This window comes from Poecilia latipinna, unplaced genomic scaffold, assembly GCF_001443285.1.
Source record: "Poecilia latipinna isolate Pla-1442-1.1 unplaced genomic scaffold, P_latipinna-1.0 Scaffold3284, whole genome shotgun sequence".
In the NCBI taxonomy this organism is placed as follows: domain Eukaryota; kingdom Metazoa; phylum Chordata; class Actinopteri; order Cyprinodontiformes; family Poeciliidae; genus Poecilia; species Poecilia latipinna.
Window position 1 is genome coordinate 33880 of NW_015115900.1, and position 18024 is coordinate 51903.

General features: G+C 37.6%; 1 protein-coding gene across 1 annotated transcript in view; it reads left to right on the top strand.

Annotated features, from left to right (window-relative positions):
- Positions 1-15385, top strand: part of LOC106940575 (transmembrane protein 131-like) — a 38682-nt gene extending 23297 nt beyond the window's left edge. The window contains exons 3-8 of the mRNA XM_015023357.1: positions 2874-2917; positions 7281-7352; positions 11310-11433; positions 11524-11640; positions 14230-14334; positions 15209-15385. Coding sequence (XP_014878843.1) covers positions 2874-2917; positions 7281-7352; positions 11310-11433; positions 11524-11640; positions 14230-14334; positions 15209-15382 — 636 coding nt within the window. The 3' untranslated portion in view covers positions 15383-15385. The remainder of the gene's footprint in view (positions 1-2873; positions 2918-7280; positions 7353-11309; positions 11434-11523; positions 11641-14229; positions 14335-15208) is intronic.
- Positions 15386-18024: the final 2639 nt, after the last annotated feature.

An 18024-nucleotide genomic window follows, 5' to 3' on the forward strand; every position in this document is an offset into this window, starting at 1 on the left:
TCTGCCGCCTCCGTCTGATCCAAATGAGCGCCGCCTCCTGCCCACTTCCGCGCCACCCCCCTCCATACGTTACCGCGTCTGCCGCCTCCGTCTGATCCAAATGAGCGCCGCCTCCTGCCCACTTCCGCGCCACCCCCCTCCATACGTTACCGCGTCTGCCGCCTCCGTCTGATCCAAATGAGCGCCGCCTCCTGCCCACGCCTGCGCCGTCCCCCTCTCCATACGTCACCGCGCCGTCCCCCTCTCCATACGTTCATTAGACTTTCGACAATTTTTTTCTAATATAAGACATACCCCGAAAGTAAGACATAGTGGGGCTCTTGGGGATAAAAAGAAAGTAAGACACTGTCTTACTTTCGGGGAAACACGGTATATCTTCAGGTTTCAGTATAATAGAATTGTTCTACCACGGCAGCGCGGCTATGAATTGCATCTAAAAGAATTGTCTTTCTGCCCTCCAGCATCGCGCAAAAATTCTGGATGAAAACAATAACATGCAACATGTTTGTAGCCACTGATGGCTGGATGTCTAGGGGAATGTTGAGCTTCATCACAATCCCAGCAAACACGCTATCAACAGCAACTGGGAAATGGTAAATGTACTTCAAACATTGCCTCGTTGAAGCACTACCTAATGTCTGATGAATTTCAAGAAGCCACAAAAATGACATGAGTTTGAGTTTTTGGTGGAAAAATGCAGAATAAAGTCCCTAAAGTTCGTTTAAGCAACATGGGTCAATAATATTGACCCATGTTGCTTTTTTTAAAGTAATACCTAAATCTTGTCCAGTCTCATTCTTGTAAATTCAATATTGTGTACCGTCTTGTATTGAGTTTTACACCTCATCACACCTTTACTGAACCCCAGTAACTAGTGCTCCGATAATGTTGTTTTCTGCCGATTCTGATACCGATCACCCATGAGTGCCGATCACAGATACTCATCACATGGATTGACTGTTAATTTTTCACTTTTGGTATAAATGCCACTATGTGATGTGGCAAAATGGAATCATAAAATAGTCTAATTTAGACAAAAACATGCAAAAATACTTGCAGGCACAATGCTCATGTTCAGTCTAAAGGATGACTGAAAGATCTCCAATCAGTAATACAATATTTAACAGTAAAGCTAAATTATAGCCTAAATTATACAGTCAAATAAATCTCACAACACTGCCTCAAATCATGTATGTAAAAAAGGAAACATTCATTAAATGGCAAATGCAGGATGCTTTATAAAGCAATCCTAAGTTGCCAAATCAAAACTGCCTGAGAGCACAGCTAGTTGCTTTGTGCTGGTTCTGATTGGTTGTTGCTGAGTGAACAATTCTTTTTTTTCACACATTATTTGTCTCAGGTTAGGACATAGCAAAAGTTTATTTGTTATGTAAAAACTTTATTATTTTTTTTAAGTTACATGCTGCAGCTTGAAGGAGACGTTTGATGTGAGAGAACACTGTCTGGTGCAGCTCTAGTGTCTATACTTCTCTGAGATATTACTTCCCAGTAGCGTGTAGTGGAGGTCCAACAGCACGAGTAGAACCCAGCGTGTTTCACCGCTGGTCATTTAGCTCGATGACTTCAATTATTTTTTGGGTTATTTGCTTAGCTTTCTGACCATCATACTCATCCAGATAAGTGTTGGCAATTATGTGCTGCTTTACCCACTATCTGATAGCTCTGGATGTCTTTTTTTCCCCCTGCATTCAGCCTCGATATAAATAAATGTCGTATTAATTTTGTTGTGGTGGTCCATTTTGACTTGCCTCACCCAAAAAATATTTTTTTTGTTGCAACACACAAACTTTCCCGTTCACTCTCAAAGCTTTAAAGTTACACACAGCATTGCTTAAGGTTTGGGATTGCATGCCTAAAGGAAAGTGGGAGATACACAGGGCCTCTGCAGGCTGCACAGTATGAGACACAGGTAATCGGTTTTTGTGATCATCAGCAAGAGAGTGGTCGGCAATCACCGATTATATACTTTTTCATGGAAACTGACCAATTATGATCAATGATCGATTGATCGGCACAACCCTACTAGTGACATAGTCCAAAATTCTAAAGGACAGCAAACGATGGAAGTAGAGATGCGAAGGAGAGGAAAGAAGACACAATTGAGGAAATTATCGCAATATTTACCAATATTGTCGCCATTTCACAATTTTCTATAAACTTTCAGCCCTATAATGAATGCTCCTGACTCTAAAATAATGAAAACGTTTTTCTTAAGGTTTTTAATTACTTATTGTGGTCTGGATTAAATTGATTTAAAATTGTAGTTGGGTCTTATTGCCTACTAACTATAAAATAAATCTCACAACAGGTTGTGCATTGCTTGAATGGATACATTTAGATTTTATTTATTTCTTCATCACAGCAGTTTTCTTAATATCACGCTGCCCTATGTCTGACAGTTAGAAAAACAGCTGCCTGTTTTTCCAGTGTAGATATCTAGTTTCAGCTGTGTTTGGGAGCTTTCCACAAGACATGCTCAGACTGGAGTACAGAAGTTTAGCTGATACTATCAGGCATAGTATCTATGCCTGATTTGATAAAAATCCTACTGTTGTCCCTATGATTTGATTATCAATCCTGGATTCATTAATTTAAGCTGCATGTGCATTTTGAAAACAGAGTTAATGTCAGAGACACTTGTTTTTCTATCCCGTGTACAATGTCAATGCTTGCAAAATGTGTGGCAGACATGAGGCAATCCACAAATATCCCAACTGATATTTGGGATATACAGTCACAGCCATAGAAACTGTGACAGTTTGGTCACAGTTTCTATGACCAAACTGTGATAGAAAATGCATTTCTTCACATTAACCTTTCTAAATGATGTCTTGTTTTGCTTTTATTTGCAGGTGGTGGAGGAGCGAAGAAGAGATGGTCTTCCTCTGGAAGACGGGTAAGAGCTCCTCCAATATCATGCAACTTCTGCTTTAAAAAAAATCTGTTTCTGATGCACTATAGACACAAGGTGCTTAGATGCAACCCTGCTTTTCATAACTAAGTTGAGCTTATGAATAAAATAGACAGGGCTCATGGGAAGTTTTCTTGCATGCTTGAATGAAACACATTACATCAGTATCAACTCATCTTTAATTATCTGAAGTCAAGAGATTGTGTCAGAGTGGAGAGACTAACTGTGAATTGTACTTCAGTGTAGCTTAATTTTCTACAGTTTAGAAATGCATATATCGAGGAGAATATAGTATTTGTGGGAAGATGAGGAGACTTAGTTTTTTCTTCATAAAGGAAGAGAAAAAATGCGATTCTGGTTAATAGGCTTGTGTTAAAGGTCCTTTAGAAGACTTTCCCAGCATACAGGCTGTTGTTTATGTTAGTAAGAGAGAGGGTGTGTGATGGACAGAGTTTAGGGGGGTGCGTTCCAGAGACACAGAACCAAATTCCTGACTAATTTTAGAACTCTTTGAAAAAAATAGAAAAAAAAGTGGAGAAGTGCCATCTCTGGTCTTTTTGCTTCCTCAGAAAACAGATGTTATAATCAGAATATAAACAGCTTGACTTGTAAGTGGTTGTCACAGTGAAAGCTTGGAAACATCACAGAACCTTCACAATGTCTGGTTGTTGATTCTAGATATTTCAGTCTTTTCTCTTTGTGTTTCCAGAAAGATTAAAAAAGAGATTAAAGAGTAAAAGAGTAATGCATACTGCCTTTCACATAGAGGAAGTGATTATGTAAAGTCTTACCCTGATATTATACTCAGCGTGTACTGGTTTACAACTGATCATTTTCATGGATTTTTTAATTTGTCACATCTGCAGTAGTAAGAATCACAGTAAATGAATAAGATTAATGTTCAGCCTTTACTGATATGTTTTTGTAAAAAGAAAAATATCCCAAATCCAGATAGACTGAAGAAGTTTAGTACTTCTAAAAGTCTGGTTAACTTAAAGAACTTGTCTGACAACTTTTCAGCTTAGATGATAAGGTGTATCTTGTTTTATGTACATCAGCTGAACAGAGTGAGAATATGGCTGGTTTTAATTCCAGGTGCTGTGGGCTGTGAAGCCTCTCATATGTGGGTTATCAGCCACTGACCAGGTCTGCCATCACCCTCTCCCAGTCAAAAGAGCTAATTAGGAAGCAGATAGAGAGGTTAATGGCATTTCCGTCTGTGCTAGGCCTCAAAATGCCTGATCTTCTTTCCTTGTGTGTGTGTGTGTGTGTGTGTGTGTGTGTGTGTGTGCGCGCACGTGCGTGTGTGAGAGAGACTCTTTTTTGATGTATAGTCATTTGAAACAACAGTTATTTTAGACTTGTTTTTGTCCTGCTGTGTTTTCTTATGCAAACATTTGTGTGAATAATGGCTGGCCCACACTCTTCTCTTCCTAACCTATCCCCTGTGGCACCATTAAGGTCACTGCTACCACCAACGTTGTTTGACTTGCATCTCAGGGATCAAATGGCACCAAACACAAGCTATTTTTGTACTGAGCAGTGGTCAGAACTGGTGTGTTAGAGTACAGAGCAACACTTGTTGGTAGGATGGTAGGGTTTTCTTTTCAAAGGGAATATGCTGAGTTACTCCCATGTAAAGTAGGACCAGCAAGACAACTTTGAAGTAATTAACAGAACTAAGTACACTGAGTTTAGATATTTACAACGATCAGTTTCATGAATGAATGCACGGTAATAGTTTCCATCGCTTAGTTTTTTTTTTTTTTTTTTTTTAAGAAAATGTTTCATTCTCGTCAAACTTTTTCTCATTTCTCATTTTCTGGAGCACCAACAACAAACTTCAATACATTTTGTTGATACGGTATTAAAATTTGTAGTTCAATACTTTGACTGGTGACCAGTGAAGCTTTGCAAAGGGAGACGGCATCACTTTCCTTTCACATCTGACCCCTCATTGCTTATCTACCCTTGTTTTTCCCTCTGAGGAGTGGTATTCGAAGTTATACTGCTTGACAAGTTAAGAATTAACCAGCATTTATAATTCTAGATAGACAGTGTTAGCATTCTTCACCAACACATTTGCAGACTGTTCCCTCATGTCTGTCTGACAGTGCTATAACCTTGAGCCTTTAAAGATATTTCTCTTTATACATTTTTATTTCACAGCTCAATATTTGCAGTCTTATGTTGTTGCAGAGGCTTTTGGTTTTCAGAGGGTCTAATGCAAATATTTTTAAATATATTGTTTTAAAATGAGGCGGAGACATTCAAAAAATAGTAAAATTTTTCCATTATAAAAGTTAAACTTATGTTTAGTATGAACTAGAATGAAAATTTAAATATGGCTGACAGGAAAAAATGTTAATGACGCTGAATGAACTCGGTCAATATATTTTGATACATTCACCACCAAATGTAAACTTGAGAAAAGGAGCAAAACAGAAATTTCTAGAATTAAAAACCAGTATTCATTAGGGCCAGTGTGGTAGCCTTGTGTAACCCTTCATAACTTTGCAAGACCAATTCCACAAATCGCGCGCTTTCTCCTCCCAAATTGCATGTCCTGTGTATGTGCACACTTGGTTTCATCTGCATGTAAGCTGCTGATGGTGGAGAGGCGGTTTATCTGAACCAAGGGTTTAGTACTTGCAGCCTCAAGCTGAAAAGCTGCAGAGTGGCTGCAACATCATGTCAGTCACTTCCTCTACTGTAGTCCTACATCTATAGCTGACCCTACTGCAGTGCAGGAAGCTGTGGTAGAGGGTAAGAAAAATAGCAGTAACTGTTGTCTTCACTGTAACTGCTCAAGAAGAAAAACACAGGTTGATCAAGTTTAATGTTTCCGTGCCTATCGTTTGTGTTTAGTTTTATTACGATAGTTTTTGTTTGTTCTTTTCTACAGTAAATTATGCTGCATCTGGTAATTTTCTTTCTTATTGATGAACACGCTGGTGTTAATATAAAGTCAGGAAAATCTATTAGTTGCATTTAAACTTTTGCTTTGTTCTTTATTTTTGCATTAGATTTGTGAGGATTATGAAACTTATCTTTAACTCTCTGCAAAGAATGCATTGAACTTCTTTTAGCCATGTTTCTGAAGCCACTTTCAACTGGCTGTAAGAGCTAGCTTTAGGAGTTGCACAGTGATAGATGAATAAAACTGTTCTTAGTAAAATGTAGTTCCTGATCAGAGTGTCATGTCGATTGGTTTATTGGCCTGTATAAAGAGGGAAAGCGTAAACCATTGAACTTCCTCTTTCGTGTATTGGTCTTCAGCTGCCTTTCGTCTCTTCATCGTGTGTTCAGAGGTGCTCAATGACATGAAACACACAGGTACCAGACATACGGATTATTAAAATGTTACTAATATGAAGGGCAAAAAAATGGCAATGGTCATTACATAAAGTAAGAATAAACTGAGGTTGGATAATTAATGCCCAGTTATCCTACTTAATATTAGATGTTGATGAGCTCAATAAGACTTTGTGAGGGAAACTTTCCTTGAGTGCTCAAAACTTGAATAAATAGCAAAAAGTACTAAAATAACCAGTTTTATTCCTGATTCATGCAAACTTCATCAAGCTTCAGCACAGACACAGAGCCAACACCACATAAAATTTTTGCTCGTATTGTCATGGCACTCAGTGCGCACCTAGTTTGAGTGAAAGGTGATGTGCATGAGCACGACGAGGTGCAAAACCTAAGAGATGCAGTCGCAATAGCGTGCTAGGCTGGCAACAGCGTGATTGGTATGCGCTCCTGGTTTTTCAGAAAGGACTCCACTCCTCCAGTAAAGTGCCCAGCAAAGTGGAACACAGTCTTGAGTTAATGGGGTATAAGAAAAGCCTATTTAAATTGTTAACAAGGCAACGCTTAGCCTGGCAGGGGGCAAGCAAAACCTGTTGGCCTGCCAGGCTTATGACGCACTGGGGGAAATCTGTCATACCTTTAACTTAACTTGAGCTGCAGTCATCATTGTAATTTTAGTGTTTGCCAACATTGAAATTTCAAAATTACACAATCCTTTGCAATAGCAATGGATTGTGTGTGTTTAAATTGTGTTTATGAGTTAGTGGTTGTTTGTCCTTTGTGTATCTGTGTTGTCATGTGATGATCTAGTGAGCTGTCCAGGGTAATCCTCAAAGGAAAAGCAAGTAACACATAGCTAACATTTAGACCTGCTAACTAACTCAGTTCTATGACTACCTGCATTGCTCAGAGACACATCAATGGCAGGTCAAATGTGAGTTACTTGGTCTCTTTCAATGTGAAACTGATTCTTAAAGAAACCTAACCATAAGTACTTTATGTTTAACACTTTTTGTGTGTGTTTTCTTTTGAACAGTTCCTCTCCATATACACAAGAGAATGGGATGCCTCTGCATATTCAGCCCCCAGTGTTGGATTTTGGGACACAGTAAGTGCTGCTTTTGCTGAGCTCCAGCTACAATTCCTGGAGTCATGACAAGATATCCAAACTTAAACAAATGCAATCATATCTACCCCTCATAAAATTGATAGCAACCCTTTGTTTTGATCCCTGATGGAGATTATGACATCACAACCATCAGAATTGTAGTTTCAGAAATCAGGGCCCCTCCTTCTTAAAGGGAACTACGACTAGTTATAAAAATAGACCTTATTTGGGAAATATTTATCTTAGATGTAAAATCAATACAGTAATAATATGGAAAAAAATATTCCTATAATATAATTATATAAAAGATGAGGAGACAGTAAAGAAGACGATGTCAGGAGGAGAAAGAGGATCACTAGGAGATTCACTAGGGAAGCTGCATCCAAACCTGGAGCTGAGGTTTCTCCTGAAGAGCCACCTACCTAAAAAAATAAAAAGTAAATAATTTAAAAGGTTCACACTGCACGTAAGAAGCCAATTGAAGGGAAGGGAAGTGCATATTTCACACACGCACACACACACACAAAATAAATGAATTTACAAACTCAAAAACATCCATGAGGAAGGGAATATTAGTAACTGGAATTGGAAGAAAACACTGTGCAAAATATCTTCAGAAGTATCAAACTCTCTAGAGAAGTATATTATATTTTGGTACATGTATCAAACGATTCATATAGCCTAAAAAGACATTAAGCTCTTCATATCACACTTTGAGCCGTTACGAACAGATAATAAACAGCAGAAAATGACAGGGTGACTTGCCAAGATCAGGCTGCAGTTTGCGGTTAAGATGCAGTCCAGCCGCCCACTGAGCCTGGAGCCTCTTGGCCACGCGGAGCTACGTTGCTCCAAAACCTCCAGAGCACATTTCAAAGAAGCCTAATTTTTTATTCACTAAATGGATAGATGAAGCTATGAGAACTATTTTCTCGCCTCAAAACATCTAAAAACAATTTTTGTGAAAAATTAATAGTGTACTTAACTCTGGCAGAGAGAACGTCCGGGTCAGCAGACTTGTCAAAAATGAAATCATGAAAATCGAAATTGAGCGCTCGTTATCTGTTTTTTTCCATTGCACTAAATGGGAAATTAGATAATGAGCAGAGACGAGCCGTTATCCGATTTCTGATTTTGGTTTGATAAACGAAAAACAAAAAAACGAGTCTATTTTCGTTTTTTTTCTTTTTTCATTTCAAACGGAAAAAAGAACTGCCTAAAAATACACAGAACCTAATTCTGCAGGTTGACAACATTTTCTGCCCATCCTGTTGAACATAAGAAATAATTCAAATGATTTATATTATGCATTTAGAATGCAGAAGCTAGGCACCCCAAATCTCAGCAGTGCTGGACAAATGTCTTCACAACTACACATAATTGCTTTGGGGAAATGAATGTCCCACTCATCAATCTTGTGGTTCCCTTTTTATGCAAGTATTGTCAGAACAGCTGACTGCTAAAGACTATTAAAATACTATTAGAAATGCATGTCATGTTTTGAAGAAGTACTGACCCCTACTTAAATGGATAACTAATAAATAAAATAATTAACATGTCCTTGAAAACACTATGATATTAGATATGATTTTATATAGATATTTCATTCAAATCTAAAACCTAGATTTACTGAACTTGATGTCCAGGTTTCATTCTCATGCAGGCCGTGATGGAGTTTCCTAAAATGAAAGTAAAGTCACACTCGGAGACGAGCAGGAAGTGAGAACAGTTCAGTTCAAACTTAAAATGTCTGATGACAAGTCTGTTGCATGGCCTTCTGCACACTTTCCTATGATTCCCATATTGCTTGGCAATAATAGGAAAGTGTAAAACAAAGGTTGAAATGCAAAAGCATCCATGTCTGTGAGCATTGATTTAGATTTATACTCTACAAAGTAATTGTATTTAAATACTTTTTAAAATCTCTGAGTTTTTGAATTTAGTACAAGCCTCAAATATTATTTTGTATTTTCTTTGTTTTTACAGAACTTATTCAAATATGGCATTTAGTATAGCTAATTATTTGGAATAAGGCTACAACCCAACATTATAAGCTAGGTGATAAAAATCATTTGAGAGAACTTCAAAAATTCTGAAACAAAAATACTGTAATGCATGTAAAACTGCTCACATTAGGAAACTATTATTTAAATGTCTAAGCTCACTAGGAAGTCTAAAAAGAGAAGTATTGAATGCTGTTTTGAAATTATGTAAATTAATTTTAAGTTTTCATAAACTTTTACTCTGCAATGCAAAAAATGCTGAATGAGACAAGTCTGTTTTAAACTTGAAACATATTTAATAAATACCTGTGCTACATGAGCTCAGCTAAAATCCATAGCACTGAAGTTAGAAATACTGCAGGCCAACAACAGTATTCGTGGAACAGCAGTTGTACTTTCTGTTAGAACCTCACTACCAAACATGGAGACTGTAATTGCATTGCTATACACCTGCTTTCCAGAAAAATTGCATCTAAAAACCAGAAACACTACATAATAAATAATATACACCCAGAAATGTTTGACTACCTTTGTTGTATCTGACTAGCAGATGAATGTTAGGAGAGATGTGGTAGTTTCTCTATTTTAATATTTTATTGGATTTTCAGCAAAATAAATCCCCAACCAATACATTCAAATCCACACATCTGTTACATAGATAAACAAAGCAAACCAAAGGGGGAACTCCTCCAGCCCCCCAAATCTTACTTGACTTTATGCTGAATTGACTGGGAGTGTCTCAATATGCCATATTTTGTAAAATGTGTTGGCAGAACCATGCACAACATGCCTCTGTTGTTCAACAGGTTTGAGAGCAAGTCCTCAATGTATCGCTTATGGGAAAGGGGTGTCTCTCTTTTCCACGATAAGAGTATGAGTCAACGGGCAATCAATATGGAAAAGGCTACAGTTGAAGCATGCCAGATGGACACACCACATGTCAGAGAAACAACCCTAAATATTGCAGTGAGAGGGTTTGGGGGAATATTAATATTCCACGACACACACAGGAACCTTAATACAGTCCAGAAGCCCTGCAGTTTTTGGCATTCCCAGAACATATGTCCAAGTGTGCCTTTCTCGCTTTTATAGTATCTTGGGCAAGCCTCTTCTGACCCTGGAAACAACTTTGCAAGTTTACTGTTTGACAAATGGAGCCTATGAACAACCTTAAATTGTATTAAGCCATGTCTAATACATATTGATGATAAGCCTAGTTGCCTGCTGCCACTATGACTCAGTTATTCTCAATCTCATCTCCAGCTGCCACTGTTCTTTGATTTTGTCTAATTAGGGCACTGCTGCTGTATGGATTGATGTGTGGTAGTTTCATAGTGTAAATGGTAGAACGTTTAGGCTTATTCAGCTTGGTGTGCTTGCAGAGCAGACGGTATTTATTGGTAGTGAATCATTTTGAATCATGTTTGAGTGTCGCAGCGTAACAGACTGGCCAAGCCCAGAGAGAGATGACCTCAGTCCTGATCTCATAAGTGTTTTTTATAGGCATTCCTTTTCTGCTTGCTCTTGTATGTGCTTTTACTGCTGACATCACCAGCTCATTCAGGTGAAATGTGCACAGCTCATAGCTGAAGAGTTGCATCTAGTGAATGTAAATGGTTTCCATCTTCTTCATGCTGACAAAATGCTCAGAAACAGTTTTGCTTTGTTGTACTGACTAATGATTAAAAGACATGCTTTATCTTATGAACGTTAACATGGGATTTTTAATTCTTTTTTACTGGAATATAGAAAAAAATGTTGACCTAATACATATAACATGTAAACCTTTGTGTCACATTGTGAAACAGAAGCCATAAATGAACTGCTAGAGTTTGTGTGAAAGGAATTTATGATTTGCCTCTTTTGAATGTTTTGCTCCACTTTATTCCTGCTGACCTCAGTGTATTCAGGATGAATGTTTTCCGTGCTGATCTTAATACTCTGCTGCCTACAGGCCGCTGGGGTTGCCAAGAGCTGAAACCATATATATACACAACCCCAGCCAGGAAGTTCCTGTGACCCTGCTGTCAATGTTTCCATCCAGCAGGCAATTTTACATACCTTCCTTTCACAGAAGAGTAAGTATGTTCACAAATACCAGTGTTTGTTAGTGTTTCAATGATTTGTGTTTTACTGAAGGGTTTTGAAATGTTCTTTTTGTGCTGTAGGTCATACCACCGAAGGGAAAGGCATCTTTTAAACTAATTTTCCTCCCATCTGAGGAGGGCAGTGTAGAAAACACATTATTTATAAACACATCAGCCCATGGGCTGCTTTCGTACCAGGTCAGTATATGAATAACCTTTCCCACTGGGCTTTTTTTTTTTTGACTGTGGTATTATCCAGCATTATCAAACCATGTAAAAGTTTTCCACATACTGGACTGTTTCGACCACAGATTCCTGTATCCTATTAGAATTTTATGTGGCATACCAATAAAATATATTTCATAATTGTAAAGTCTAACAAAAAAAAGCACCAATGCTTTTTTTATGTACATTTTTTTTTACATTTATTTACAAGGACAGAGATTCATATTGTGGTTTACATTTATATGCAGCACCACTGGGTCAGTACTATACCTGTCACGATAACTAATTTTACTGGATGATAAATTGTCCCAGAAGTTATTGTGATCAACGATACTATTGTTGCTTAGAAACAATTTCTAAGCAATAAAATGGAAAAGGGATAATAATGCAAGAACATTATTATGCAATCTCAAACTCAACAAGATTGAGATTGCCTCTCAATCTTGTTCGTAGATTGAGAGGCAATCTATGAACACTGGAACTGGAAGACATTTTAAATATCCAAAACAAACAACAGAAAAAACAAATAAAATGAATTATGAACTCTTTGTAAACAAAATTGGCCTTCAAAAAAAGGACAAGTTCAGACCAAGGCACCAAACTGAAGGCTTGTTTTTGGTAGGAAGAGAAAAATGATTAATCATGCAAATGAAAATGATTGCAGTCATTTTAATTTATCATGCGATTAATTGATTTATTGTTTGATGTGACAGGCCTAGTCAGTGCTTCATAGCTTCACCTTTGGCAGCAGTTCATCCTTATGAGATATGTTTCTAACAGATTAACACATCTGAACACAGGGCTTGTGACTCCTTACATATGGAGCCACAAGCCCTGTGGCAGCAATGTCATCAGACATCAGGGTCTTATTCAGGCGTTGGAGCTTGAAAGTTGGTGCCAGGGCTGAATTATGAATGTATTTAATGTAACTGTTTACATCCATCACCGCTATAGCTTTTAATGACTTGCCGCATGAATTAGTTTAATCACGTATGATTTTACTTTCATTTTTTATTTAAAGGAAACACTGCAATTGCAAAAGTTTTTTTTTTAACAGTAGTAGAATATAGATAAAGGTTTGTGCACATTTATAATGGAAAAGCAGCTAGTGCCACCAGTCCAAACAGGTGAGGTTTGTGGCGTGCACAACTGATGGTTGTCTGCCGACGAATTTGCCGACCTGAGTTGTGGATTTCTGAAGCAGCTCCATAGTTAACCCTCTTGATTGCATCTATAGTCAAGAGATGCACTCTCTTAAGCTTCTCTTGTTTAAACTGTCAGTTTAGGTGGACAGCCACGTCATTTACAATCTAAATAGCAGGCAGCTATTTTTAGATATCTAATATCTAAAAATAAAAACAATCTAAATATCTAAAAATATTTAGATCATAAATATTTTCCATTTACCAACTAAATAGGAAATATTTTTTTCCATTTACTTCTGAATCAGCGGTGTTCCATAACATAGCTGAAGGTTAGGACTTGGTTTTATAAGCTAATCTAACCCTACTTTGAAACATCTCCATAGGGTCCTCCCTGATCCGACTGCTACCTTCCTTGGTTTTCATGAAGCTGTTCATTAATGCTCTCTAGCAAATGTCCTATGTTTGCACGCAATCTGGATTTATCCTAAGAATCCAATACGCCAGTGTATTGTATTCTGGACTATATTTTCTGCTTAGCTGTTTTCTGGAGGCAGTTAGTTACACTAAATTTATTTTGTAGAACAGATTAATCAGTAGACCTGTCACGATAACACATTTTCCTCCATGATAAATTGTCCCAGTAATTGTTGCAGTAAAGAATAGTGTTGTTTTGAGACCATTTTCAAGTAATGTATTAACAATGGCACAATAATGCAAGATTGTTCTGTGAAAGACCAATAAACTTTAATTTTATAGAAACATGTAACACTGGAACTGGAAGATATTTTAAATGTCCAAAAATAAAACACAACCACCAACAACAATAAATTAAATGGAAATAAAACCACACAACACAAACTACAAATAAAATGGATTATGAAGTCCTTCAAAAAAATAATCAGTTAAATGGAAATTATGAAGTTTGTTTTAAATTATGTGATTAATTGTTGATTGCAAACGTCTTAGAGATGCTTATTAAATTCACACTGCACTTATTAAATGTTGATCTGTCAGGAAAATGCCACTAAATTACTTCAGTTTTTTTTGTTTTTGTTTTTTTTGTTGTTTTTTCACTTTTTAAGTTGCTGGACTTTCCTCTTAGTTTTAAATAACACAATTTTCATTAAGTGTACATTGGTTTGATTGCTTTTGATTAAATTAGCTTGAATTGTTTTTAGCCTTTGTCTCATTTTAGCACAGTTCTGTTTATCTATAACATGCTAATGTACCTGCCCTCCTTATAGCTCTGATGGTTTTCTACTTACCAATTGAACTTCCAACAGAGAATACACATCTGATCTTCATTTATTCAAGTTTTATAGTTTTCTGATGACTTTCTAAGTAAATGTTTTTTTTTTGTATATCAGTGTTTATCTGGAGTACAGTAAGCTTGTCACTTTAACTTTCTTTTCTTCAGGTGTTTGGTGTGGGAAGCCACCAAACTTCGTTGAAATCTTCCCAACGAAAGAAAACTCATCTAATGTTCCCTCACATCCAGAGCATAAAGTTGACCCAAACTCAGGTATGCATCCAAATGCTGATGAGCTTGTTCATTCAGACCTTGCATAACAGTCAATAAGAGCATAATTGGAAACAGCTGATTTTCTTTTTCCTGCTAGCCCAGACAAATATGCTTACACACACACGCACACGCACACACACACACACACACACACACACACACACACACACACACGTGCACAGACACACCCACTCTGATTAAATTAGTGGATGGTTGATGGCTAATGGCAGGCATGCTAAGCTTCATTTTTTAGGTCCGTTGTGAACACACACTGTTTTCTCAGTGTTTTTACATTTTTCAGGAGCACACAGCGTGAACACCACCGTCTGACCTGTTCATAGATTGAGAGGCAATCTGAGGCAGTGCAAGTGTGTGTTTGTGTGTGCGAGAGGCATCTGAAACATATTCTCCCCTCCACAACAGGAAGTGAGGTGGCAGTTTGAAAATGTCAGTATGGCCATCAGCTCTCACAATAACCATGACTGTTGCTTAATTGGGTGATTTACTGCCAGTTTTTCTCTAATCAGCAAACTTTCATAGTATTGACATGTAGTTACCTTAGTCTGATCTACATATCAGGTGTGTATGCTGATGATCAATGTTTAAAAAGTGAAACCAAAAAGAGATGATTAAATTTATCTTTAGGGACAAGGATCTTAGGGAATGCAATCATACAGAGAGGAAATAAAGGATCTTCAATAATGCTCCTTTGTGCACCTGCTTTGCAACACTGTCACTGAAGGAGTTGTCCAGTTGAGCAACAGATTCATGTATAAGGGTGAGGGTGTTACAGCCATTAGTGATTTAGTTTTAGCCAGGGTCGTCCTGTCTTCGACCCCCTGCACTGACATGCTGTTGCTGTGTGTTTCTGCAGGAAGATGCCTCTAACATCACCATTCTGGGTCTGCTCCTGGAGTGCAGTTTCCCAAAGAGTTTACTGAACAGTCCTCAGGTACTCCTCGTTTTCTCAGCCTGTCAGTGTTATTTTGCTTTTTATAAGCCAATGTCTCACAACTCAGGGAAGCTTTACATTAAAATTTTGTTTTGAATTTTACAAACTAAATGTTGTTTTACATTGAAGCAGGAATATAAAGCAGAAAAAAATTTACTTTTTCCATTTGACTTGACAAGAGAGCCAGATTCTCTAAAGCTTTGGCTGGATTACTTACCATTAGATTTTCTCTCTTACTCCTTGGCGTACTTGGATCTCTTTCCAAACATTTAATTGTTTTGTTAAGAGACACTATACTGTAATTACTAAAGAACTCCCTGTACTCATTATACAACTCTTAAAAGCAAGACTTCTTAAATGTTACCATTACTGTACTGCCGTAATGGTACCTTTCAAATGTCTCTCCTAAAAGACTAGTAAGTCTATGGGTCCATGAGTCGTCATGGCAGTTCAGGGGTTAAAACAGCTTCAGCTTCTTTTTTTTTTTTCATGATGTTGCAGTTTGCTATTTTTTGAACCGGATAAAAGCCAGACCATTTTATAATCTTTATCATTAATTTAGGAAATTTGTTGTTGTGTTTTCTTTGATAACAGCAACAGTCTTGAATGACTGTAATTATTGATTGAATAATTAATGTTGTTGTTAGAGCATCAATACAAATTTGATGTGAGGTTTAATGTTTTCATTGCAAGAATTGAAACATGTATATTTTGTACACCCAGAACATTTCCATGACTTTATTTGATATAGTTAACTTTTTTGCTTTGACTTGCTGGCTTGTTGGTCTCCTCTCCTGCACTGCACACCAATCTTCCCTTATCTCAGATATCTTTCTGGTAAGAAGTGTCCCCATACCAGTTTATTCCACACCGAGTACGAGTACCTCAGTTTATGTTGTCACCAATACCGATATTTAGCAAATTGGCATGTATGTATATATTTTTATTTACCTTATTTTATTTCTTTATTTTGAACATGATAGCATAAAATAAGAAACATAAGGAATGGAAGAGACATATTTTTGTAGCCACAGTAATCTTGACGTGTTCAAAAAGGAGTAGTATGGGCTCCTACCACACAAAGTTATACTGTGTTTTTGGATGGAACCTCGTTATTAGATCAAAAAAGGAAAACATTATCGTACGTAGAAGTTACACAATTTAATAGTAAGAATCTTTGACACTATAGATATGTTATAGTTTTGAGTCTAAATAAATTAGCAGATTAGCAAATATATGCCACTAAATATAAACACCATTTACTCCAAGTCCCTATATTCATCTATACATAAATACACACATTTACTATATAAATTTATGTCCACCCTTGTATAATCTTAGTTCACACAGTAACGTTTAAAAACAAATTAAATTAATTTACAACAGGGTGACTCCTCTTCTTTTTAAGCCTATGGTCTCTCTGACTGTTTTAACAAATCCTAAATAGAGCAACACAAATTTAGTCTTAACCTTCAGCTTTGCTGAAGGTTGTGCACACCACATACCTCACCTGTTTGGACTGGTGGCACTAGCTGCTTTTCCATTATAAATGTGTACAAATCTTTATCTATATTCTACTATTGTCAAAAAAAAAACAAAAAACTCCACGCCACAGACCGGTACCAGTCCATGGACCAATTGGTACTGGGCTGCACAAGAAAAAAAAAATAGATTTCTGTTTTATGCATTATCTGAGTCTGGAGGATCTTTTATTTTGAAAATCCTTTAACCGAATTTTCTCGGTTATGTCTTACGTGCTAACATTGAGCCACAAGCAGCAAAGTGAGTAAGAAACAGATCAGATGTCTTTGGAAAGTTTCTTTGCAAAGGGGAAAAGGCCCAGAGAAGAGATAGGAGAATGATTTATCCCGTACCGGTAGGTGATTCCCATATTCCAAGCCCACTCTACATGTTATGCGGCGACCAGCTTGCTAATGAGGAAATGAAGCTTCAAAACTACTTCGCTATCTAGAGATCAAGCACTCTGTGCATTTAAGCAACACACTTTGGATGTTATTGTCTCCCATCACTCATAGATGGGACTGTCTTGTTGCAGAGAAACAAGCTCAGGGCTCCCATTGATTTGTCATGAGTTAAAATTTTCATGGAAGTAAAATGTTTGTTTTTGTGGTGCCTCTGTATCTTATTTTGAAGGGATGTGTTAATGTTGCCAAAGCGACCAGAGTCAGAGAGTGTTAGGGCAGTGGTCGAGATGAAAGGAGTAGAGCTTGTGAATCTTAAGTCTGGTTCACACGACACAATTTAAGAATTGTCAGCCGATTTTCCAAATCTCTGTGACAACAGAGCTGATAAAAGTACAACAGGTTTAATCGAACTGATTTCACTCACGAACATCCCGATTCCAGAAGAAAATCTAGTAAGACCCCCAACATACCATATATGAATTTAGAATAAACAAACTCGGATGACGATGTAGAAGCAGTAGTGATAGTTTGCGGACTCAAAGAGCTGCCTTGAACGGCCCTCGCAGCTTAGCGCCGCTCCGGCCTATTGGCCACCGCAGGGGTTCCAGCACCGCCACACGCCAGCCACCGCAGACGCTCTCGTGTGGCTCCCGCGCTCGTCCTCCAGGCGATATGCATTGATGCGTTCGGCAGCGCTCCCCGGCGATGCACAAAAATCTGGTGCAGATTGAGCCATGTAGCAAGAAGATACAACTCTTTGATTAACCTAGTGGGCTCAGTGGAGTCAAATTACAATGTAATGCTATTGGGCTC